This window comes from Dasypus novemcinctus, chromosome 13 (genome assembly GCF_030445035.2).
Source record: "Dasypus novemcinctus isolate mDasNov1 chromosome 13, mDasNov1.1.hap2, whole genome shotgun sequence".
Classification (NCBI taxonomy): Eukaryota; Metazoa; Chordata; class Mammalia; order Cingulata; family Dasypodidae; genus Dasypus; species Dasypus novemcinctus.
This window is the reverse complement of record NC_080685.1, coordinates 86,038,722-86,060,450: the sequence shown is the minus strand read 5'-3', so window position 1 is coordinate 86,060,450 and position 21,729 is coordinate 86,038,722. Positions and strand designations below refer to the sequence as shown.

At 55.2% G+C, this 21,729-nt stretch overlaps 1 protein-coding gene across 4 annotated transcripts; it reads left to right on the top strand.

Moving 5' to 3' along the window:
- Positions 1-471: 471 nt before the first annotated feature.
- Positions 472-21,461, top strand: TMEM9 (transmembrane protein 9). Of its 4 annotated transcripts, none has more exons than XM_012519737.4 (6): positions 472-553; positions 975-1,077; positions 3,077-3,168; positions 8,184-8,292; positions 11,096-11,227; positions 20,353-21,461. In XM_012519737.4, exons 2-6 carry the CDS (start codon positions 1,012-1,014, stop codon positions 20,503-20,505), a joined length of 552 nt encoding a protein of 183 aa, XP_012375191.1. In that variant the 5' UTR covers positions 472-553; positions 975-1,011; the 3' UTR covers positions 20,506-21,461. The 4 variants fall into 4 exon arrangements, with proteins under 4 accessions (XP_012375191.1, XP_004478761.1, XP_012375190.1 ...); XM_004478704.5 differs by having other exon boundaries at positions 499-698; XM_012519736.3 differs by having other exon boundaries at positions 505-579.
- Positions 21,462-21,729: the final 268 nt, after the last annotated feature.

Sequence of the window (21,729 nt, the reverse complement as noted above, 5' to 3'; positions counted from 1 at the left end):
CCCAGCAGCCTGCGCCCCCGGACAGCCTGGTCTTGCACATCTTGCCTTAATTTGCCAGGCCCAGAACCAGCGCTTGGGGCAGGTGCACCTACAGGGGCCCAGCGGGTCACCCCCGCTCCCTTCCTCCTTCTCGGGCAGGAGTGTCGCTGAATAACGTTTCCAGATCGTGAATAAGAACAAAGCCCCGTGTCTGTTTTTATCATTACTGTTGCTCCTTTCTCGTAAAGTGCTTTCTCTTTAAGACATTAAGACGGAACAGGCTTAGCCCCTCTCCGAAACTCGAGTTTCATGGTACAAGGAGCGTAGAGGTTTTACACGCCGCAAAGACCAGACCCTTCCCGGTTTCCGGTTTGGAAGGGCGACGGTCCCTTTTCTTGTTTGCTGGGGTTGGGGAAATGGCTCCCTCTCCCTTGCGCGAGCCGCGGCGCAGAGGCGTAGGTGGGTCTTGTTACCTTGGTGATGAGCGCGGTTGGCCGAGGGGCTGCTCTAGCAGCCAATAGGAGCGGGGGGGCGGGGCCGGCTGGGTCTCGTACTGAAGCCGCCTGACTTGGAGGTTCGCGGACCCGGCTCTGGGGGCAGGTGCGGGGGACTGTGGGTGTCCCTGGGGCGGCGTAAAGCCTAGCCCGAGACCCCTGGCCCGGGTCTCGCGGTCAGATCCGGGCTCTCAGACTTTGCATCCAAAGTGCTCGGGCCTGAAGGTAAAGCGGGTGGAGATGGCAGGAGGGCGGTGGGACGCAATGCGAGGGTCGGAGCCAGGCCTGGGCGGAGGCGCAGGAGGCCCCGGGAGGCCCCCCTGCCGGCCAGGTGGGAGCGGAGCGCGGGAGACCCGGGAAGAGGGGAGGGCAGCATTTGGCGACGGGTCTCTGGAAGCTCCGGAGCCCAGCCCCCAACCCCATTGCTGAGTCCGGGCCAGAGGGTTAGGGTCCTAGCGAGGCGGCCACCTACCTCTTCCCGACCCCTCCTCTCCCCTCCAGGTGACCGCTACTGCTGTCCCAGCGAGCCTGAGTAAGCATGAAGCTCCTGCCTTTGGTGGCCGTGGTCGGGTGTTTACTACTTCTCCCAGCTCAAGCCAGCAAGGTGAGGGAGGGGGCCAGCTGCGCTAGCTCACGACCACCCGGCCTGCAGGCTTTCCCCAGAGGGGGCTGCTGCTCAAGCCCTGCCCCTCACTCACGGTTGTGGCAATACTTTTTTTTTCTTCAATTAAATGTGCTGGATACATATAATTTTTTTTTGAGTCATACAATATGTTACACATAGAGTTGGTTCATAGTACACAATCATACAGTGCAATACTTGCTTCTTTTTTATTTTGGGGGGAGGTACCAGAGATTGAACCCAGGACCTCCTACGTGGGAAGCAGGGGCTCAACCACTGAGCTACATCCGCTCCGGGGGTGGGGGGTGGAGGTGGGGGCATACTTGTGGGGTTCTCTCCAATGGAAGGCTCCAGATGAAAGGCCTCCCTCCCAAGGTTAGAGGGAGGGGAGAAGAAACCTGCAGCCAGGGTGGCGCAGGTGAGACAGGTGGGAGATGGAATTCCATCAGGGAAGTTTGTTTGGGGAAGTTAGTGTTTGGGGAAGTTATTTCAGTTCTTCCTTTGCTCCTGTGTGGTTCTAGTATCTACTGCTCTACTTAGGAAGAATGAAATTATAAAATAAAGTACAAATGCTACATAATGATATATTAAAAAAGATAGTTTATACAGATGGAAGTTTCTTTTATTATGCATGACCAACTCAGCCCTGGGATTCCTGATTTAATTTCCATTCTTTAGGGGTTAGAGACCCGGAGCTGGGTTTGTGTGGGTCTGTGGAATTTGAAATTGTGAAGATCACCAAGGCTTTATTTTTTGTTTTGTTTTGTTTTACTTCTTCCTTTTTTTTTTTATTTTTTATTTTTTGACTTTATTCACCTTTTTAATACTACACTCAAAAAACATGAGGTCCCCATATACCCTTCACCCCCTCACCTTACTCCTCCCCCCATAGCAACAATCTCCTCCATCATCATGAGACATCCATTGCTTTGGTGAATACATCTCTGAGCATTGCTGCACCTCATGGTCAATGGTCCACATCATAGCCCACACTATCCCACGTTCCATCCAGTGGGCCATGGGAGGACACACAATGTCCGGCAACTGTCCCTGCAGCACCACCCAGAACAGCTCCAAGTCCCAAAAACGCCCCCACATCTCATCTCTTCCATTCCCCACCCCCAGCAGCCACCATGGCCACCCTCTCCACACCAATGCCACATTTTCTTCCATTACTAATCACAACAGTTCATGAATACATTCGCCTCACACCAAAGTTTTAAAGTAGAAGTTCTTAACAAAGGGTCTGTGAGCTTGAATTGAAGTTTAAAAAAACATTCCGTGGGGATGTGTTGGTACAGGTGTGATATATTTATTAAATAATACACAGTATAGTGTGGACTTAGTAAGGAGTCGGTGGTCTTCACCTGACTGGCAAAAGGATATGTGGAACAAAAAAAAGTTTAAGAACCCCTGCTTTAAAGTAAGGTTGAGTCTGAGGATCGACTTGTTTTTGCATTCCCTGGGGGGAATTCCTCATTGGAATGAAAATACTTATCGTGCTATCTGTCTCTTTGTTCCTGAGGGGAATAACTTTCTAAGGGATTGCTTGGATATTCCCTTGGAATTGATTCACTTTCCCTTACTCACCCTTGCCCTATTCCTTCCCCCAGTTCTCCCAGGAAGTTGGTGATGGAATGGAGTGGGGAGAGTCCCACATACAGATGTAGGGCCCAAGCTGTCAGTCTGCTTGTTGTGCCCTCCTGCCTGACCCCCCATCCTCCCTCTCTCAGGCTCCCCACTTTGGGGAGTGGTAATCATGGACAGCTTCTGGTGTATCCCATTTTCCATCTGAACCATTTGTCTTGAGGGACCTGTGATATAGTGTCCTTTCTAACAGAAGTCATTACTTGCTGAACTTGGGAATGGAGAAGGAGCATGTGTAAATGGTCACCTTACAGAACGGGCAGCTGAAAGTTGAGAGACTTGCTCGAACTGAACCCAAGGGTCCTGCCTGCCTGACCTGTGTTTTCTCTTCTAGAGTTCTGAAGACATCCGGTGCAAATGCATCTGTCCTCCATATAGAAACATCAGTGGGCACATTTACAACCAGAATGTGTCGCAGAAGGACTGGTAAGGCACTGTGTGGAGGCCCTTGGCTGCTACGCTTTGTTGAGGTTTGGGGTGTTTACGAGGGTACTTGGAGCCCCTGGATGTTAAACCTGCTCTTCCCATTCCTATGAAGAGCCAGAAGAAGGAATATTTTGTTCCATGGTTATACAACCAATAGGAAACAGGAGCCAGAGGTCCTGAATTCCAGGTGAAGGTTTCCTGGTCAGAGGAATGGCTTTTATTGCTTTGCTTTGAATTTGGGTCTTCATTGATGAATGCAGAGTAGTAGTAGAGAAGTTGGGAGAGGGAAGTACTATGGCCACAAACTGTGGAATGATTGTTCAGTGCTTTTTCACAGCCCTGTTGCACATGTAATTCTAGTTCAGTCTCCTTGTAAGGTAGGGGGCATGGCTATGGTTCCCAATTTATAACTGCATAGCCTGGGACCCAGAGAGAGAATCTGAATTATTCTTCTGGAGTCTTAATTCACTTTCCAGTGTGTCCCTTTAAAAAAGAAAGAGATAACTTGGGACTTCATTCAGAGCAGAGAAACCAGGTTGATGAGGGGAAGTTTTAGCACATGGTCTTAGAAGCAATGGTTTAAGGAATTAGAGTTGGCATGGGAAAGAGAGGATGTGGGGAGATGGGATGGCTGAGGAGGACAGTGAGAAGGGCTGGCATGCCCGGGGGTGGGGATTGCAGGGATCTGTTATGTTCATTGTGGTTTCTTGGGGTACAGTTGGGGCCAATGGATGGAAGCTTCAGGAAAACATTTAAATGTAAGTTGAGGGAGCATTTCTAATTGTTTTAGGAGCTTGGAGAGCTCTGAGCATAGGTCAGATGGTTCCTTGATAAGGTCACTGTAGAAGAGATTAGCATTGGTAGGGGTCTGGGTCAGTGTTTCCCATGCTTGGTTGTGCATTCAGATTCATCAGGTAAGCTTTTAGAATATGCAGATTGCTGGCACAACTTCCCCACCCCCACCCCTGGGATTTTGCTTCTGTAAATATGGGAGGGGAAAGTGTCCTTTTTCAAGAGTTCCTTAGGTGATCAGGATGCAGTTGATCAGAACGACATTTGGGAACTAGGAAGCTCGCCAAATTTCCCACTCTGAGGTGGTATGAGTCTCATACCTCTTTTCTGAGAGGCAATCTAATTAGATGCACAAACTCTGAGTCCAGCCTGCCTGGCATCAAATCTAGCTTTGCTGCTTGTTGTGTGACAAATTACTTAATCTCCAAAGTGCTTTGATTTCCTCATTTGTGAATTGTTGGCAGTGTTTTGAGCATTAAATGAATGTGTTTGCACACACATAAGTATAGTACTTAGAACATTACCAGGTATGTAGTAAGTGCTATGTAAACGTTAGCTGATATTATGAATATACTCTTTCTCGCCTTACCAAAGAGGCCACAGAAATAGTGTCTGTGCATGGACTCTTCCTGCAGCACTAGACTTTTTCTGCCTGCTTCCTGAGAAAATTCACAAAACCATGAGGCATGACATCCTGGGAGGAGCCCCAGTATCCCCCTTGCTTATGGTTGTGTTGAAATAACATCAGCAAATAAATCAGTGCACTGTCTTAGCCCCACTTCAGCTAACAAGGCTACATCCCATGCCCCTGGGGATTGTAGCAGCACGAGCTCTCTTTTCATATGGCTTCAGAATTTGGATGCCCACAGAGGGAGAGTCCTCCTGTCTGGACCTTCTGTCCTTTAAAGGTCAGAATTAGGGGCTTCCCGAAGAACAGCCTCAAACCAAGAACCTCAAGACAGTTCCATTGTGGGTAGGGTGGAAACTGAGTCTGGAAGTAAGACTCCAGTGGGCCCAGTGACACTGGCCTTATCCTGGAGTCACCCCATGCTGGCCTAGAGCCCCTAGACCCCTCAGGTAGAGGAGGGGTCTTGACTTGTGATCTTAGCACTCACCTGCTGAGACCAGAGGACACCAGTTGGATTGTGTCTTCAGGGGTCTCCCACAGTTCCTCTTTGATGCCCAGTTGGTCCACTGCTTAGAGAACACTTGTCCTCTCGCTTGGGTTGCACGGTTAAGCCTTCAGAGTCTGAGCTGCAGAGCAGGTTAGTGGTCAAGGCATCTGTTCCCATGTTGCTGGTATTCTGCCATCTAGTGGTGGGATTTATAACCACTTGCTTCTAAAAGGGCGGGAACCCCAATTTTGCCCCATTAGTGAGTAGGCAAGGCAATGTGTTATAGAGACAAAGAATCTCAGAGCAGGAAGAAAATTGATTGGTTGACTGGTTCAGTAGCTTCCAAACTTTTACAAATAGACCTTTTCTACAAACAAAATCTGCTTTGGGAAACACAACGTGTAAAACATAAAATCAGAATTCCTCTGGCTAAAGGGAGTAGTACCCCTCCTTACCACCACTGCCCTCCCACCCAGAGATTCCTGGGGTACCTCAAGGAGCACAGTTTGAAAGAAACTGAGGCCCAGAGAGTCCAAATAACTTACCTAGCAGCACAGAATAAGTAGAAGAGCAGGGAATTAAACCCAGGCTGTCCTTCTTGGCCCTTTCCCCTTAACATCCCCTGACCAGTCCAGGAAATGTTTTGCTATCACTGATCCCAAAAGAATGAATGGAGACGCTTAGGAGAGCAAGAACGCGTTTAGGATTTTGCCAGTTCCCAGGAGCGCCAGAGACCGCAGAAATCCTTCAGCTCAGTATCTGGTGTCCACCTTGCTGCCTTACCGCATAGTCCCCCATTAACAGGGCCCTGACTTGGGCTGGGCCTCTCTCAGTCGCCCCCGAGGTCGCCCAGGCCTTTTGGGAAATGCACAGATCCGATGGCAGCGCTGGAGCGGCCAGCCTTCAAACCGAGGGACCCGTGCGGCTCAGGAAAGGGAGGCACACCCTCGATGCTTCTGCCAGACCCCCAGGCTGGGTCTGGAAGGCTCCGAGAGGTGGGGCTCAGAAGGACAGGCCTGATGTTTGGTCAGGGCCATCTGAGAGACCCCCAGGAGCTGTGCTTGACTCCTGCAGGACTCCGGGCTGAGCTGGAAGTGCCTGAAGCCATCTTATCTCACAGAGGAGACAGTGAGCCGGGACGGAGCCCAGGCCTGGCTCACCCTTGCCACCCACTGCGGGGTTTTGTTTGATTTGTGGGAATGAGAAAGGAGCATGCTGTAGGGTTTTTTGCTTACTCAGTGTGGTCTATGAACCACACAAGTTGGAAGCATGCTGATCTGAGCAAGGCTGGGAAAAGGGCCTGAGTTAAGAGCGGAGCATGGAGCGAGAGTCGGATGAAAAGGCTTTGAGGCCAAAGATCTGGGTCCTGGCCTCATCACTGCGAAGGAGGTGGCACTTGGCCTTCCTGAGCCTCATTTTCTCTCTTTTTAAATGTGGGACCTGCATTCTTTGGCCGGCCCTACTTGGGAGCCCTCTGGGTAAAAGGAGCGGCCGAGTGGACATCATCTTTAACAGACCTTGTCATTCATTTGGCAGTCACTTATTTACAGAGCCCTGTTCTGGCAAGCACAGTGCTAGGCAGATAGCCCCTGTCCTCAAGGAGCCAGCACCTGCCAGATGCAGGAGCATCCACTGCAGCGTGATTGGTGCTGTGACGGAGGAGCATGGGGGGCGGCTGTTGAGAGGAGAGGCCAAGCCTTTGAGCAGAATCTTGAAGAATGTGTAGGATCCGAGAGGTGGAAAGGGGTGGCGGGCAAAGCCACACAATCCTGGCAGAGGGTGTGGACTGTGTCGAGGAAGAGAGCATGGGGGCTCATTCGGGGAGTGGTCCAGAAGGTCAGCATCACCAAAGGTTAGCGGGCGGGGTCACGAGTGGCAGGAGACAAGGCTGGGCAGGTTGGGAGGAGCTGGAGGCAGGCGGGTGAGCAGGCTGAGGTCGTGTGAGGGGTGCTGGCCGTACGAGGGAGCAGCCTGACAGAGCTTCGTTTGGGTAGGCTCCCTGGGCTGCGAAGGTGCTGTGAGAACAGGGCCAAACCAGGCCAGGGAGAGCAGCGGGGAGGCTGGGTCGGTTGTCCCGAGGAAGAAATGATCCGGGGCTCAGCTTAGACAGTGAGTGAATAACCAAGATGGATTCTGGACACGTTTAAGGAATAAAATCAGGGGCACCGCACGGATTCACAGGTGAAGGAGCACGCAGTAGCAGAGATGCCCCCCAGGTTTTCACCTTGGTCGGAACACAGAGGGGGTACTTTGTGGGCCTGGGGAGTTGAGGATGGGAAGGGGGAATGGAGTTTGTGGCCCCTGTGGGGTGATTCAATCAGCATCTGGATGTAAGATTGGAGGAGAGAGGTACCGACTGGAGGGCCTGGTCAGAGTCATTCGCTACTGAGTTGAAGCCTTTGGAGCAGATGAGCCCCCCTGGAGAGCATAGCATGAGGTGAGAGAGCAGGGGAGGGCAGAATTGGGGGGCACATGGGCACTTATGGTTCCAGCTCTGTGGGTACCATTTTGAGAGCTGGTCTTTTTTTTTTTCTTTTTCCTTTTTTTATTTATTTCTCTCCCCTTCCCCCCCACCCCGGTTGTCTGTTCTCTGTGTCCATTTTGCTGCCTGTTCTTCTTTGTCCGCTTCTGTTGTTGTCAGCAGCACGGGAATCTGTGTCTCTTTTTGTTGTGTCATCTTGTTGTGTCAGCTCTCCATGTGTGCAGTGCCATTCCTGGGCAGGCTGAAATTTCTTTCACGCTGGGCAGCTCTCCTTATGGGGTGTACTCCTTGCACGTGGGGCTCCCCTACGCGGGGACACCCCTGCGTGGCAGGGCACTCCTTGTGCGCATCAGCACTGCACATGGGCCAGCTGCACACGGGTCAAGGAGGTCTGGGGTTTGAACCGCGGACCTCCCATGTGGTAGGCGGACACCCTATCCATTGAGCCAAGTCCACTTCCCGAGAGCTGGTCTTGACGGGCTAGGGGCTGTAGCTAGGAGGCTTTGGGTTGGGGAAGGGGTCCTGGTCAACCTGTGCCCCTCCTGGAAGTACTCTTCTCTCGGCCGCTGGCTTCCCTGGTCTTGAGGTCCTTCTAGCCTCCCGCACCCTGTCTGTCTCTGTTGCAGCAACTGCCTGCACGTGGTGGATCCCATGCCGGTGCCCGGCCACGACGTGGAGGCCTACTGCCTGCTGTGCGAGTGCACGTACGAGGAGCGCAGCACCACCACCATCAAGGTAGCTCGCGCCCGTGACCGGGCGACCACACACGAGCGCAGCCCCCTCCTCACACCCCCCGCCTGACCCCCGCAGTCTTTGGTTTTATTCTGGAACATTCCAGGTGACTGTGGGACTGGCTTCTAGGCTGGCCTCACTGCAGACCCAGGGACCCACTTCCCCTTCTTCCGAGGAGCGGGGTTTTTTTGACACCTTCCTAGGGGCTCGCGTTTCAGTGAGCCATCAAGGGGAAAGTCCTGGGAGGGATGACTGAGAACCCCTTTCTTCTCTCCGCTCTTTCCATTTTTTTCCCTTCCTTCCTCTTTTCCATGCATTTGTTAAATATGTTTTGGGTGCTTACTGTGTTCTGGCCCATGCAGGGTGCTGGGAATAGAGAGGTAAGCCTGCCCTCCCAGAGCTTACAGTCTAATGACGCTTCCACAGTGGTATGGAACTCCACTGAGAAAGCTTCAGCGGCCTGGGAACGGGGCTGGCTGCCTGGGTGCTAGACCCAGATGTGAGGGGCTGCAGGCGGCTTCCTCTGGCTTTTTTCTTGACCCTTGTTCTCACGGATCATGGGTGAGTTCCGGAGAGAAGTGCTAGAAAGAGCCACCCTCAGCAGGGGAGTCCGGTGGGCGAGGATGGATGCCACGAGGTCCTGGCCCATTTCTCTGCTGCAGGCAGGACCCAGGGCCAGGGCGCCTCTCCATCAGAGGCTCTAGCTCCCCCGCGCCTTCGGATCTCCTCGCCCAGGCGCTAACCGATTCCTCGTGTAAGTCCCGGTTCCAGTTTGTAAGCTTATTTCTATGTGTCCTCTAAAGAATCTAGAAATAGGGTCAGAAAATAACTTAGCAAAGATGAGCTTCTCCTCTTTCCCTGCCTGGGCCAGGTTGCTGACAGCTCCTGTCCTGTCCTGTACTCCTGTGTTCTCACCTTTCAGGCAGAAAGCAGCTCCTGCCCCTGTCCCCATGGTCGTGGCCCATCAAGCATTCCCTCTCATCCTCCCCCTGGCATCCTTTCTCCTCTGAACTTGCTCCAGGGGGCCCTGCTCTTGGGGACCAGACACCTGAGACCTTAAATTCTGAGCCAGATGTCACCCCTCCATGGTTAGCGGGGAAGGGACTTCCCAGCATGGGGGCCTCATCTAACACAACTTTCTAAACCCTAGAATTTCCCTCCAGTCCTTGTCTGGGGGCTCCCCACCCCCCATCTCAGCCTACTAGAGACCCAACCGCCTCCCTCCTCCCCACTTCCTGGGGTGTCAGCAAGGGGCCTGATCATTTAGCCTCTTGAAGAGGCATGAACGCTGATGCCCCAGGCAAGGAGGAGATGGGTCCAGTTGAATTTGGCTACTGGCTGAGCCGGGCACAGAACAAAAAGCATTTGAGATAGAGTCAGCAATCTGGGCTCAAGTTACCTCACTCCCATTTCCTAGCCTTGGGATCTGGGTGAATTTTTTAGCCTAGCAATCCTTAGGCAGGTGCATCCTGCCCACCCCCTAAGGAGCATGTAGGGTGGAGTGAGGGTGTTTTTTCACGGTTCCAATAACTGAAGTCTATTACTGGCACTAGGGACTGTGCATGCTAAATGTCTTAGTGGAGGGTCCTGCTTAAAATGCCCAGAGCATCTGCACTGAGAAACATTACTCTGCCTGTTCAGAAAACAAACGTGACTCCAGCTTGTGGGGCTCTCCGACCCTCAGGGTGACGGTGTGTACTGAGGTGTGGCCTCCAGCCACCAGTGCAGACCTCCTTGCCCACCCGTCCTGTTCTGCCAAGCAGAGTGCCATGAATGGGCCAGCTGGGCCCTCAGCCCGGGAGCGTCCCACCTCAGCCACCCTCGCTCGCTCAGCGGTGAGGAAGGAGCTGTGAGCCCAGCTTTCAGGCTTGTTCTTACTGAGTATCTGGTTGCTTTCCACCCTTCCTTACAGTCTCTTCTCCAGCCACGTAGGCCCTGCTTCTCCACCCCGACAAAGTAGTCTGGTAGCCTCTGGGGTGACAGGCCCCACTTGTTCATCAGCTGCTGTCTTCACGCCTGCCTTGGAACTCGTAGTCCTTGCAGGAGTCCCTCAGCTTAGGACAAAGGTAGCACATGTGTGGAGTAGGGCCATCCCCTGCCCTTCCCCGAATCCTCCTGGGGGCTCTTTCCTCCGAGCCCATGCAGTCAAGGCAGTCACTGCCAGTGGACCAGAGATGGCACAAGAATGGAAACCGATTTGCCAGGCCATGTCGTTGGGACTCCCTTGGGGTCTCTCCGCCGGGGTAAGATGCCCACCTCAAGCCACCAAAGGAAGGAGCTCTCAGTGGGGGTAAGACGGCAGAGTTTCGGCCACTGAGGTACACTTAGCCACACAGGCACACAGTCACACACAGGCAGAATGAAATGAGACTCTGGAGACAGCTTGATGGGAGAAAGCTACTCCGGTTATTGTAAAGGGGGAGGCTATCTTATACTGTCTTTTGAAGGATCGTGTAAAAGGTTGATTGGATGATATTGAGTGAGGTGAGACGCAGTCAAAGCTCCAGTGCTGGTTGCCGTGCCCTTATTGGGTCTGTGCTCACTCGGTTTCAGTTGCTTTTTCCTGGAAACGGGCTGGTTTCCAGTATCTGCAGAGTCATTGCCCCAGGCGCCATTTTGTTCTTTCGCTCCGTTTGATTGCCCCAGGCGCCTTTTTGTTACTTTCGCAGTTTGGTAGGGACTTTCGAGCCCTTTTGTTCTTTGGCACCGTTTGGTTGCCCCAGGCGCCATTTTATTCTCTCAGGGGCCTTAGGTGAGGGTTCCCCACAAGGCCATGGTTGGAGGACAAGCTGGCTCCCTTCCTCAGGTCATCATCGTCATCTACCTGCTGGTAGTGGGTGCCCTCTTGCTCTACATGGCCTTCCTGATGCTGGTGGACCCCCTGATTCGAAAGCCGGACGCCTACACCGAGCAACTGCACAACGAGGAGGAGAACGAGGTAAGCAGGCTTCCGGGGACCAGGCCCTGCCAGGGCCCCTGCCCATAGACAAGGTCCCGGGCCCCCGGCCCGCACGTGCCCAGGGAAGAGCCCAGAAGGGCATCCCTGAGCCTAGTAGGGGTCCGCGGAGCGTCTCACACCCCCTCCCGTGCTCCAGTTTGCCCTTCTGTTCACATCACCCGGATCCCAGTTTTTGCACTTCCAGATGAAACGAGGGGTGCCCTGAAACTCCCTGGACCTGGCATCCGGCAGCTGCAGGGCACCAGCTGGGGAGCCCTGACTTCCTGTTCTGCTGTATTTCTAAGCAGAAGGAAAGTGAAGCCACCAAGGCTTGCCACACACTGATACCCATGACATCCAGGTCACTCAGTCACTGGTGGCAAGGCGAGGCAGCAAGCGTATTCTTTTGTTCCGTGAGTCCACAAGCATCAGTTGAGCACCTGCTCAATGCAGAGCACAGCCCTGGGCCTTGATGGGAAGGGAGGATTTCAGGAGCCAAAGAGGACCGTTAGGCAAATAGGCACTGAAGTGGTGAGTCACTGTATTGCACCTGAGGAATTCTGAGCAATCAAGGATAGGAAGGGAAGACATGTAGGAGCAGAGGCAAAGAGAGGAAGCCCGGAGGTGTAGGTCAGATTATTAAAGGCCTCAAACGTCAAGCTAAGGAGTTTTGGCTCTATTTGATACAGAAGGTGGGAACCACTGATGGCACAGGGCCTGTGGGGCTAGCCTGGAGCTCCTGCGATGGTGGGGAGCTGGAGGGGCTTGGATCCGGCCCAGCACTGGTAGCAACTACCCCGTCTTCCCATCCATCCCCATACTGACAAGCCCCGGAGGGGAGCCCAGGGTGGGATGGAGGGAGGATCAAGGTGAAGAGCTCTTCCCGGTGTGCCCTGCAGCCCGAGCTCAGGCAAGGCCGTAAAGAGTCAGCATGTATCCCCCAAAGAGTAGGGGCGGATCCTTGCCAAGTGGTGACTTCATACCCCTCCGTGCCTCTGGCTCCCGCTTTGCACACTCACAGCATCTAGCTGTGCCCGGAGTCGGTGGTGAAAGCCACACAGGTGGTGCTCTCGGGGCAGGGCAGGCTCACTGCTGCTTTCCAGGCTGAGGGGTGGCCTCTGGGAGTTGTGGAGGGCATTGGCTGGGTCCGCTGGCTCACCCCTAGAGCACAGGCTCCTAACCAGGGGTCCTGAGCTGGAATTGGAATTCAAAAGAACACTTTTCTTGTGGGGATGTGTTGGTGCGGGTGTGATATATTTATTAAATAATACACGATGTAGTGTGGACATAGTATAGGGTCTGTGGTTTTCACCTAACTGGCAAAGGGATCCGTGGAACAAAAGGGCTAAGAACCCCCGCCCTAGAGCCTCGCTGCTGGCAGAGACTCGTGAGTGTGGACTGACGGAGTGTGTGATGGAGTGAGTGAATAAGGCACACACAAAGGTGCTCTAGTGGTGACGTCTCAGCCGTGTCCTGGCAGAATTAGTTGAGGAAATCGGGATGTTTAGGTTGAACAACAACAACAACAAAACTCAGAGGTGCGTGATGGCTGCCTCAGGTCTTTGTAGACGGGAGTGTAGCCTTACCCTGGGTAAAGCCAGGGGACTGGAGGATTCAAAGTTGAAGGAAGAGAGGGAGACTTAGCACAGTATGAGAAGGAGCTTTCTTGCCAACAAAGCACTCTAACAATGGAGTGGGTAGGCTTCCCTGTAAGGTAGTAAGTTCTCTGTCACTAGAGGTAACCAAGCATAGGCTCAACTGCCACTCAGCAGTCAGCTTAGAGCTTTTCAAGCACTGGATTGGAGGTGGAAAAAGGCTGTTTCCCACCATAAAGAGGCTCCAGGGCTCAGGTCTAAGTGTGAAGCTGCCTGGGTGAGGGGAGTCTGGGCCGGCATGAGCTGGGAGGACAGGGCAGGTCAGGGAGGGAGGCCTGGCCGACCCCCAGGCCCCCCTGCTTCACCAGGTACAGCCTGGACCAATCTCCGTCTGCCCCCAAGCCTCCTGCTGACACACGTTTGGCCAAAGGAGGAGCAGAGAGGCCAAGGCCCAGCATTGGAGCCGGGGCCTGGGAAGTGGTGTGGCTGGAAGTTGGGTGGTCTGTGTGCAAGAGGAACCCTCGAGTGCCTACCTGGTTATTAATATACAGTAATGGCACCCTGAGGGGAGGAGCATGGCTAACCAACACTCCACGATTAGGGGTGATGTGGTAATTGCCGTCCTGGGGGGAGTAATTGAGAGTTGCAGGCGGATGATTACACAGCCCATGCTGCCATTTTCCTGGAATGCGTGGCTCCTGGGCACCGCCCCGCCCCCCGCCCCCGCTGTGGAGCCAGAGGGGAGGGCAGCTTGCCTTCTGGATCTGCACCCAGGCCTCTCTTTCCCCCAGGAAACCTGGGGTGCCCACCCCCTTTCAGCCTTCAGACCTGGCTGCTTCTGTTTGCAGGCCGCCTTGGGGAGAAGGGATTCGATTTGGTCAGTCTAGTTGCTGCGGCAGCACCTGATTCAGAGGGTGGGCCTTCCTCAGTGGGAGGGGGATTATCCAGCAAGGAGCACTGCCCGGCCATGTAGATGAGGCCCCGTGCGGGGCAGTGAGCTGCCGCAGCGGAAGCCGGCAAGCCCGCCCCGTGCTGGAGAGGAGCTTCCAGCCCTGCGAGGCGCCAAGAGCTAAGAAAAAGCCGTCCCAGGTCACTTCCGTACCCCGGCCTGATGATGCGCAGCCGGGTCAGCTGGTCAGGCACGAAGTGCTGCGGCTGGAATAAGGTGGCTTCCGTCAGGCGCTCTTGAAGCAGCTAAGGAGGTGCCCTTGGGGTGACGAGAGTGCGGCCCTCGTGCCCTCTGGCCCAGTAGTCAGCATAATCCCTCCAGCCCCTCACGCGCCTCGCGCGCCTACGCTTCCTCCTGCTGTTCTCAGGAGTCCTGCAGGTGGTGCTGTGTCGAGACGGACCAGCCTTACCCGCCCAGGAGCCCGACCCCGGGAGCCTCAAGGCAGCCAGCAGGGGCAGGTTTTACCAGACCGGCAGTGAGGCGAGAAAGCCAGAGGCTTTGGGGCGTTTTCCTGCTCTCTGCTTGCCCGTGAAGGAAGCCTTCCTGGCAGAGGGGGTTTTCTAAGCCAGCTCAGAAGAACGATGGGGGTTGATTCGTGAACTGCTGGAGGTGCCCTGGAGGCTGACTCCAACAACCCTGGTCCTAGGTTAATCGACTGACCCAGCTCCTCGTGGTGCAGGAGGGGAAGGGTGTGTGGGGGCGGGACTGAGTGGCAGGGAGAGGGCCCAGGCCGCCTGCCGCACAGCGGCAGAGGTGCAGCTGTCTCTGCATTTATTAATGGACCGGGGCGCACCTCCCTGAAGAAGCAGACAGCCTCCCGCGCAGCCGCGTGGATGGAGTTAGCCTTCACCCCGGGAGGAAGGTCCGCAGCGGTGACCTCGTCAGGGTCCTTGGAAAGCTCACGGGCCTGTACAGCTCAGTGACCCTGAGAGGGAAACTGCCTTCCAGGGGCCTCAGCCCCCCTCAGCCTCGCCCAGGGTCTGGGGCCCAATCAAAAGTGGGATCTGGAGGTGGGAGCTGCCCAGGGTTGGGGTCCGCGGCCCCTCCCCGCGATTCCGTAGCCAGGCGCTGTCCTGCTCCGGGGTTCAGGGCTGGGTGAGGAAGGGGAGGCCCCGGCTGGCTCCGCCTCGCTCAGAGGGAGATGAAAGCCTGTGGCGCTCCTTTGAAAGTGCGGGCAGAGCCCCCGCAGCCCCTGCCTGCCGTGCGTTGGCCCCCCCTGGGATTCCAGGGGATCAGGTCTAATCCCCGGGCTCAGACGCCCTTTGAAAGGCGGAAGCCAGCGTGTTTGCAGGGACAGAAACGGCAAACAGAGCTCTTAGACGTACAGACTTGGCCCTCTTTGAAGAGAAATGAGGGCTTCCGTAGGCTCTGGGTGTCTCTGGTACACGCGGTACTGAGCTCTGAAGGGGTCCTCAGGCTCTGACCCGCCGGGGCTGAGGCCACAGTTCTGGCTGCCCGTGGGAGAAGGCTCTAGAAGGGAATCGAGGAAGAATGATGACGGAAGCACCCAGGGCCAGGGGTGAAGGTGAAATTCGGGCTTCTGAGAAACAGGCTTCCCCCCTCCCCCCCAAGGAGGGCTGGGATCCCACCAGGGCAGTCAGATGGCCCCCACTCACGGGAGGACAGAACAGGAGGGTGTGTGAGCCAGGGGACATTTCTAGAGCTTCAGTCAGCCCTCCCAGCACAGGAGCTAAGGGCTCGGCTTCAAGTCAGGTAGTGCTGGGTCAGGGTCCCAGCTTTGCCGCCTGCTAGGCTGGCACTTAACCTGCTGCTTTAGCTCTCGGAATGTGAAGTCGATGTAATAGTCCTCACCTGAAAGTGATGGCTGGGCTAAAGTGTGTGAAGCTTTACAAGTGTGTGTTCAACATCAGGAATGAAGTGTTTTTTTGTTGTTGTAATTGTTACTTATTTATTTATTTTACACTTTTTAAAATTAAAGTTAATAGATCACAAAGAACGTTGCATTAAAAAATATGAGGTTCCATATAACCCACTCCCCACCCCCCACCCCCAACTTTTTTGTAAAATGTATTTTTTTGAAGATATATGCAAGGAATGAAGTACTAATCAGGCCTTAAAGCGTAAGGGGCCTTAGGAATGTTAGAGGGTGGGCTGAGGGGCAGCCAAGCAGAGGCCTGGCAGTGAGGTGGTCCCTGAGGCAGAGGAAGCAGGGAGAGGCGAGGCTGGGCGCGTGCTCCTGCCGGCTCCGAAGGCCTTGAGTGCCCCGGTCAGGGGTGTTTTCCTCTGTAAGGAGCCAGGTAAATGGCCAAGGTATTGGAGCAGGGAAGTGGCATTATTTGACCTGCTGTAGGGAGATGGCTCTGGCAGTAGCATGCAGGATTGGGGGAGGGACACAGTAGAGAGATGCAGCAGGACTTGGCTATAGCCAGGGGGAATTGGGGGAAACTTGGGGGCTTTCCCTTGAAAAACCGAGGGAGGCCACAAGGTCACCTTTCTACAGGACTCTACCCAAGGGCCTTTCCCGGCGGCGTGGCTGGGTAGGTGCTAGGCCTGCCTGGCCCCAAGCCTTCTCCCAGGATTGGGGAGGGTTCAGGGGCCGCCTGAGGGCAGAGTCTCTTTTCCTCCAACTCCTTGTTAGCAGAGACCTGGGCAAGGCTCAGCCCAGCACTGATCCCCAGCCAGGTCTCCTGGGATGGGCAAAGAGGGCTTCACCTGAGATGCTGTGATGGGCTGGGGGAGGCTTATCAGCTCAGGCTCGTCCACACGAATATCTGGGTTCTCCCAGGGCTGGCAAGGAGGGCCTAGCTTGCAACTCCCCAGTTTCTTTACAGGCACTATCTTCTTGCTCTGGCCTTGGGAAAAGCTACTAACCCGCTTCCTCTCTTTTCCATATTGGCTCCCTCCTAGGAGAAGTCAGCCAAAGGAGGACTCCAGCAGAGTCCTGGGATGAGAGACAAACGACGTGGGTTCAGATTCAGACCCAGCCACTTATACTTGGCATGCAAAATGATTCATCTTTTAGAGCCTCAGTTGTTCATCTACAAAATGGAAATAATATTGCCCATAAGCCAGGCTCGTGGCCCTGAGGGCCATACAAGTCCAATGCCTGGCAGAGTGCCTGGTACACACTGGCACTTGTCACAGGCTGATGTGCTCCCACCAGTGACCTTCTGGGAACCCATAGGCATCCAAGCTCTTGGGTGGGCTCTACACCCTCCTCTCCTAACTGCCTTTCTGCCTCCCTGAGCTACCCTGAGAGCCATGCTCAGAGAAGGGTTGGAAATGGTGGTAACTCGTGCCTCTGCCCACCGTCCTTGCTGCAGAGCAGCCCACTCTGGGCTGTCTCGGACAAGATGTGAAGTCTTTAATACCTTTTAATCAGACTGTTAGCGATGGGAACACAGAGTCTCTCAGCAGCAGCTTTCTCCCACTTAGGAGTTGTTTGTTAAGACTTTGAATGAAGGGGAAACAAATGATACCATGGCAATACGGTGCATTTCGGCATGGTCCCTTAATGCACTGCTCTCGGCTCTCCTTTGGCTGCGCCTCGAGACGCCCGCTCAAGCTGCAGAACAGGGGAAGGCCCAGCAGGGCTGGAGCTTCCCCACCCTCCACACCTGCCTCAGAGTGCCCCATCCTGGTCATCTGGGGTCACATTCAGGCCACCCCTTCCCAAGGCCGGGCAGCGAGGACACTGGTCCCAGGAGAGAGGCTGCCTTGAGCCCCCAGAGCAGCATGGCTAAGTAACGGTGGGCCGACCTCATCTAGATGGACACACGGGCAGAGCTGGCCAATGCCTGTGCTTAGCTCTGCGGGTCACTCAGTTGGTGCTGCTGAATCGGGAAGGGATGGAACTGAAAGACGGTGCAACAGCCAGGGCCATTTTTCCAAGGCAGCTCCTCCAGCGGCATCCTGCCAACTTCTTATCCCTTCCCCAGCCTGGCTAGGGTCTGACATTAATAACTGTGACTGCTGATTGAATACTTGCTATCTGCCAGGCGCTCTTCAAGGCTTACATCCATTGCCTCATTTAAAAAGAAGCTCTTTCAGTCTCCAACTTCTGGATCGGGAGATAGGTTCCGAGAATGAAGGTGCTTCCCCAAGGTCATAGAGCTGGTAGGCGGCAGAGCCAGGGTTCAGACCCAGGCCGGCTTGATTCCAAAGTGTCCTTAACCCCCATGCCGAAGAGCCAGAGGCGAAGAGAACAAGGCAGCCTTGCTCTGGGGAGGGCAGTGCCGCCCAGGAGGCCTGGGCTTTGCACCCGTCTTTCTGTCGTGTTCTGGTTGGCATCCCTCCAAGGAGCAAAAGCTGGGTCAGAAGGTGCAGCAGGAAGAATAGAGGTGGGGTCTTAGGGGAGCAGCAGGGCCTGAGCTGGGTGTCCTCGGTGCAGAATAAGCAGTGGGAGAAAGAGGCAGGTCCCCCAGTGTGGCTCTGGGAGCCAGGCCATCATGGAAGGTGACACCACCTGCAGTGTCAGCCAGAGCCCCCCTGTCTGAGACGAGAGACCCCCGCCAGCTTCAGGCTTGCCCCGCAGGGAACGTGCCGTGCTGCCTCGGCCGGGCACCTGGTTCCTACAGCTGAGTACCAGGCTGAGCACAGGAGGAAGGAAGCACAGGCTCCAGGGACGAAGGAAACCAGTCATTTCATGGGCAACTACTCTGACAGCCAGTACACAAAGTACTTTACAGAGAGTCTTCTGTTTGATTTTTGCCATATCCATCTAATAATCATTAAATCGGTATTTTTCAAACTGGGGGTTATTGTTACCAAGTCATGAAATCAATTTAGTGAGTCATGACTAACATTTTTGAGAAATGAAATGTAACGGAGCAGAAAATTTCAGAGTGCATCATACTGAGATAGGCTAATATTTTGTTTTGTGAAACTGCTGTTTATTGCGCAAATGTGTGTGTTTGTGTGCACACGTATGCATACGTGTAACACATTTTCAAGTAAGCAGAATTCCTAGTTTACTCAGAAAGTCTGAAAGACTAGATTAAATTGAGGCTTGGGAAAATAAAGTATCTTGTCCAGGGGCACCCAGCTGCTAGGAGGCTGAGCCCTCCCTCCTCACCCAGCTCCCTCTGTGGACCCGTGGGCATGGTGTGTGGGCTCACCCTGGCAGATGGGCCCCGAGGAGTGCCATCAGGAGGGGAAGTGCTCCCCAGGAGTCCCGACTCGGAGCTCAGCACGCCCCCTGTCAGTTGCTGCTGGTACCGGCCTCTAAGGCATTGCCATGAGTCTCACCTGGCCTGGCAGAGGAAGCCTCCTGCACGATTCTGGGCAGAGGGCTCCCCGAGGGCAGTGCCCATCTCCAGCTCACCGTGGGCAGTGCTCAGAGCTCTGCACAATGATGAGGCGCTAACTACCAGCTTCCCCTCTAGGCAGCCTACCTCTCTGCAACTGCCATTCTTTCTCTGCCCACCCCCCCTCGCCTGACCACCCTTCCCTTCTCCCCAGCCCGGCAGCTGCATGACGACAGAAGCTGTGCCAGCTCAGGGCATTAGAAGCAGGGGTTGCATTTACTGGGCGGCTATGGGCTAGAGAGCTGTGCTAATCCCTTAAGAGGTGTGTGGCAGGAGATGAGAGGCAGGCAGGGCTGGGGAGGAAATCCCCATGGGGGGGTGGACCTGGCCCTCGGCTCTCATTTCCCCCAAAGATCAGGTTTGGGTCCTGCAGGAAATGCATGGGCTCGAACTTCAGAGGCAGAGAAGTAGTAATTAGGGGAGGATGCTGCTTTTGACAACAGAAACCATTCTGAGAGTGAAGGGGAAGAAGAGGTGCCAGCGGGAGGCAGATCGGGGACGAGCCAAGCAACCCTAAGCTGTCCACGGACGAGCGGGCCCGCGCAGGCTCTGGAGTGGGAGTGCTGGAGTCGAGCTCCAGACTTCACCCCTGCCCGACTCCCTGACTGGCGTCACGTCCCCTTTTCCCAGGAAGGTGGGCTGGGTGTCCTACCCCCTGGCAGAGCAGACCCTGTGGGTCCAGATGTGTGCAGACTACTCATAAGGGCCCTCCCTCCCACCTGGAGCAGGTGTGCTGCCATCGCAGGGCCCAGACCCTCACTCCTGGGCATTCCTGCCGAGGACAGAGGTTTCTGCCACCCCCTGGGCAGTGGTGGACGGGGCAGGGAACTTGTCCAGCCTTGCACCAGGCAGAGGGTCACACTGGCGCATTCCCTCACATGGCATCGAGTCCGCTGTGCTCACGGAATGAGGTCTTGAGGCCGACACTTAACGTTCCTTTTGAGAATTAGAAACAGGCCCATGCGGTCCAGGCTGGCGGCCTGACTTGAGCCAACCGTGTGGTAGTAACTGGGGCCCCAAAACATACCCCTGGAATGTTTCCTTTGCCAGGGCCCAGGGGCAGGCGCCCCTTCCCTCAGAATCTGCAAACCCCAAGTCCTCCAGCAAACCCCGCACACCGAGCCGGGCTCCTCAGGCGGGAGGTAGGGTCCTCGAGCCCACAGCTTTCGCTGAGGCCCGGCCTCCCAAGCCTGGGGGGAGCTCAGGCTTTGGGGTTGCTCACAGGGCCGCTCTCTCCATGTTGGGTTATAGGGACACAAGACCCCTCTGGTCCCCAGTGCCAAATCGCCTCTTCTTTTTTCCCTCCCCCTGTAGGATGTTCGCTCCATGGCAGGGGTTGCCGCCTCCCTGGGGGGGCCCCGAGCAAACACTGTCCTGGAACGCGTGGAAGGCGCTCAGCAGCGGTGGAAGCTGCAGGTGCAGGAGCAGCGGAAGACGGTCTTCGATCGGCACAAGATGCTCAGTTAAACGGGCCAGCGCAGTCGGGTCAAGGACTGGAGACCGTGGCTGCCGGCCTCCCCAAGGCACCGGCTGGACAGAGCAGGGGCCACGTCTCCCCTCCCCTCAGCGCCACGCTCCCAGGCCTTCCTCTAAGAGCCGTGGCATGTTCCCGCCTCTCCCTCTCCTTAGCTGTGCTATGCTCAGCTGATCACTGAGGGAAGAGAGCAGGGCCTCTGACCTGCAGTGTGCATCCTCAGGTGTTGGGGTTGAGGGAAGGGGGTGGAGGCCAGAAAGGAACAGAGACGTTGCAGGTGGCCTCAGCGCCGGACGGAGCCGCTCTCCCTCCTCCATGCCTGCCACCCTTCCAGTTTCAAATCTTGGGAACTTGATTATCCTCTGGAAGATGGTGCCAGGTCATAAGTGCTCAGTGTTTGGGAGGGAAGCATGGCCCAGCAGTCAGTATGTTCTCCTCTCTGCTTTCTGATTAGTCTGCTGGACTGTCCTTTCTGTTACCAGCTTCCTCCCCACCCTGAGACCTCAGCCCCAGCTTGGCCTGGTTCCAACCCTCAGGGACAGTTCTGATGGGAAAGCCGACTCCACTTGGCACACAGTGTGTCTTCAGGGCACACCTGGAAGGTTGTCCCCACATCCCTCTACCTTACACCCTTCTGCTGCCCAGGCGTGCCCACGCCCTTGCATTCTTATTTATTCCACTGCCCATCCCGTCCGCTCACTTCTGCTTCCGAAGGCCTGGGTGGCCCCTCCCACCTCTCCAGGTGTGCAGGTGCTGAGCCAGTCAGGACAGCTGGGCAGGCCACGTGACAGGAGGCTGGGCACAGCGTCTGAGCACCATAGTCCTAGACTTGGGTCACCACTCATCTCTGAGTTTCACTGTACCAATGCATGGAGAGAAATGTCCGTCTGTCGTTTTAAAGTTGTCTGTAAATCATGGAAGTCATCATTAAATTGTCTTATTTCTCTCACTTTGTGGATTTCAAGGGATTTAGGAAACTAAGAGGGCATTCTACAGGTGACCTGGTCAGTGCTGTATCCCGGAGAGGGACAGGGCATTGTCCTTGCTTATTGTCCGTGGAAGGTCAGAGCCTTAGTCCAGGCGGCCGGGGCAGACCATGGTGGGATGCAGGCGGAGGCCCAGGGCTGGCTGAGGGTCCCGCTGGCCTGGCGGGCTGCTGGGGCTGCTCCTGGGCTCCATGCCCTGCAAGGAGCAGAGTCAGCTGGCCTTTGGGAATT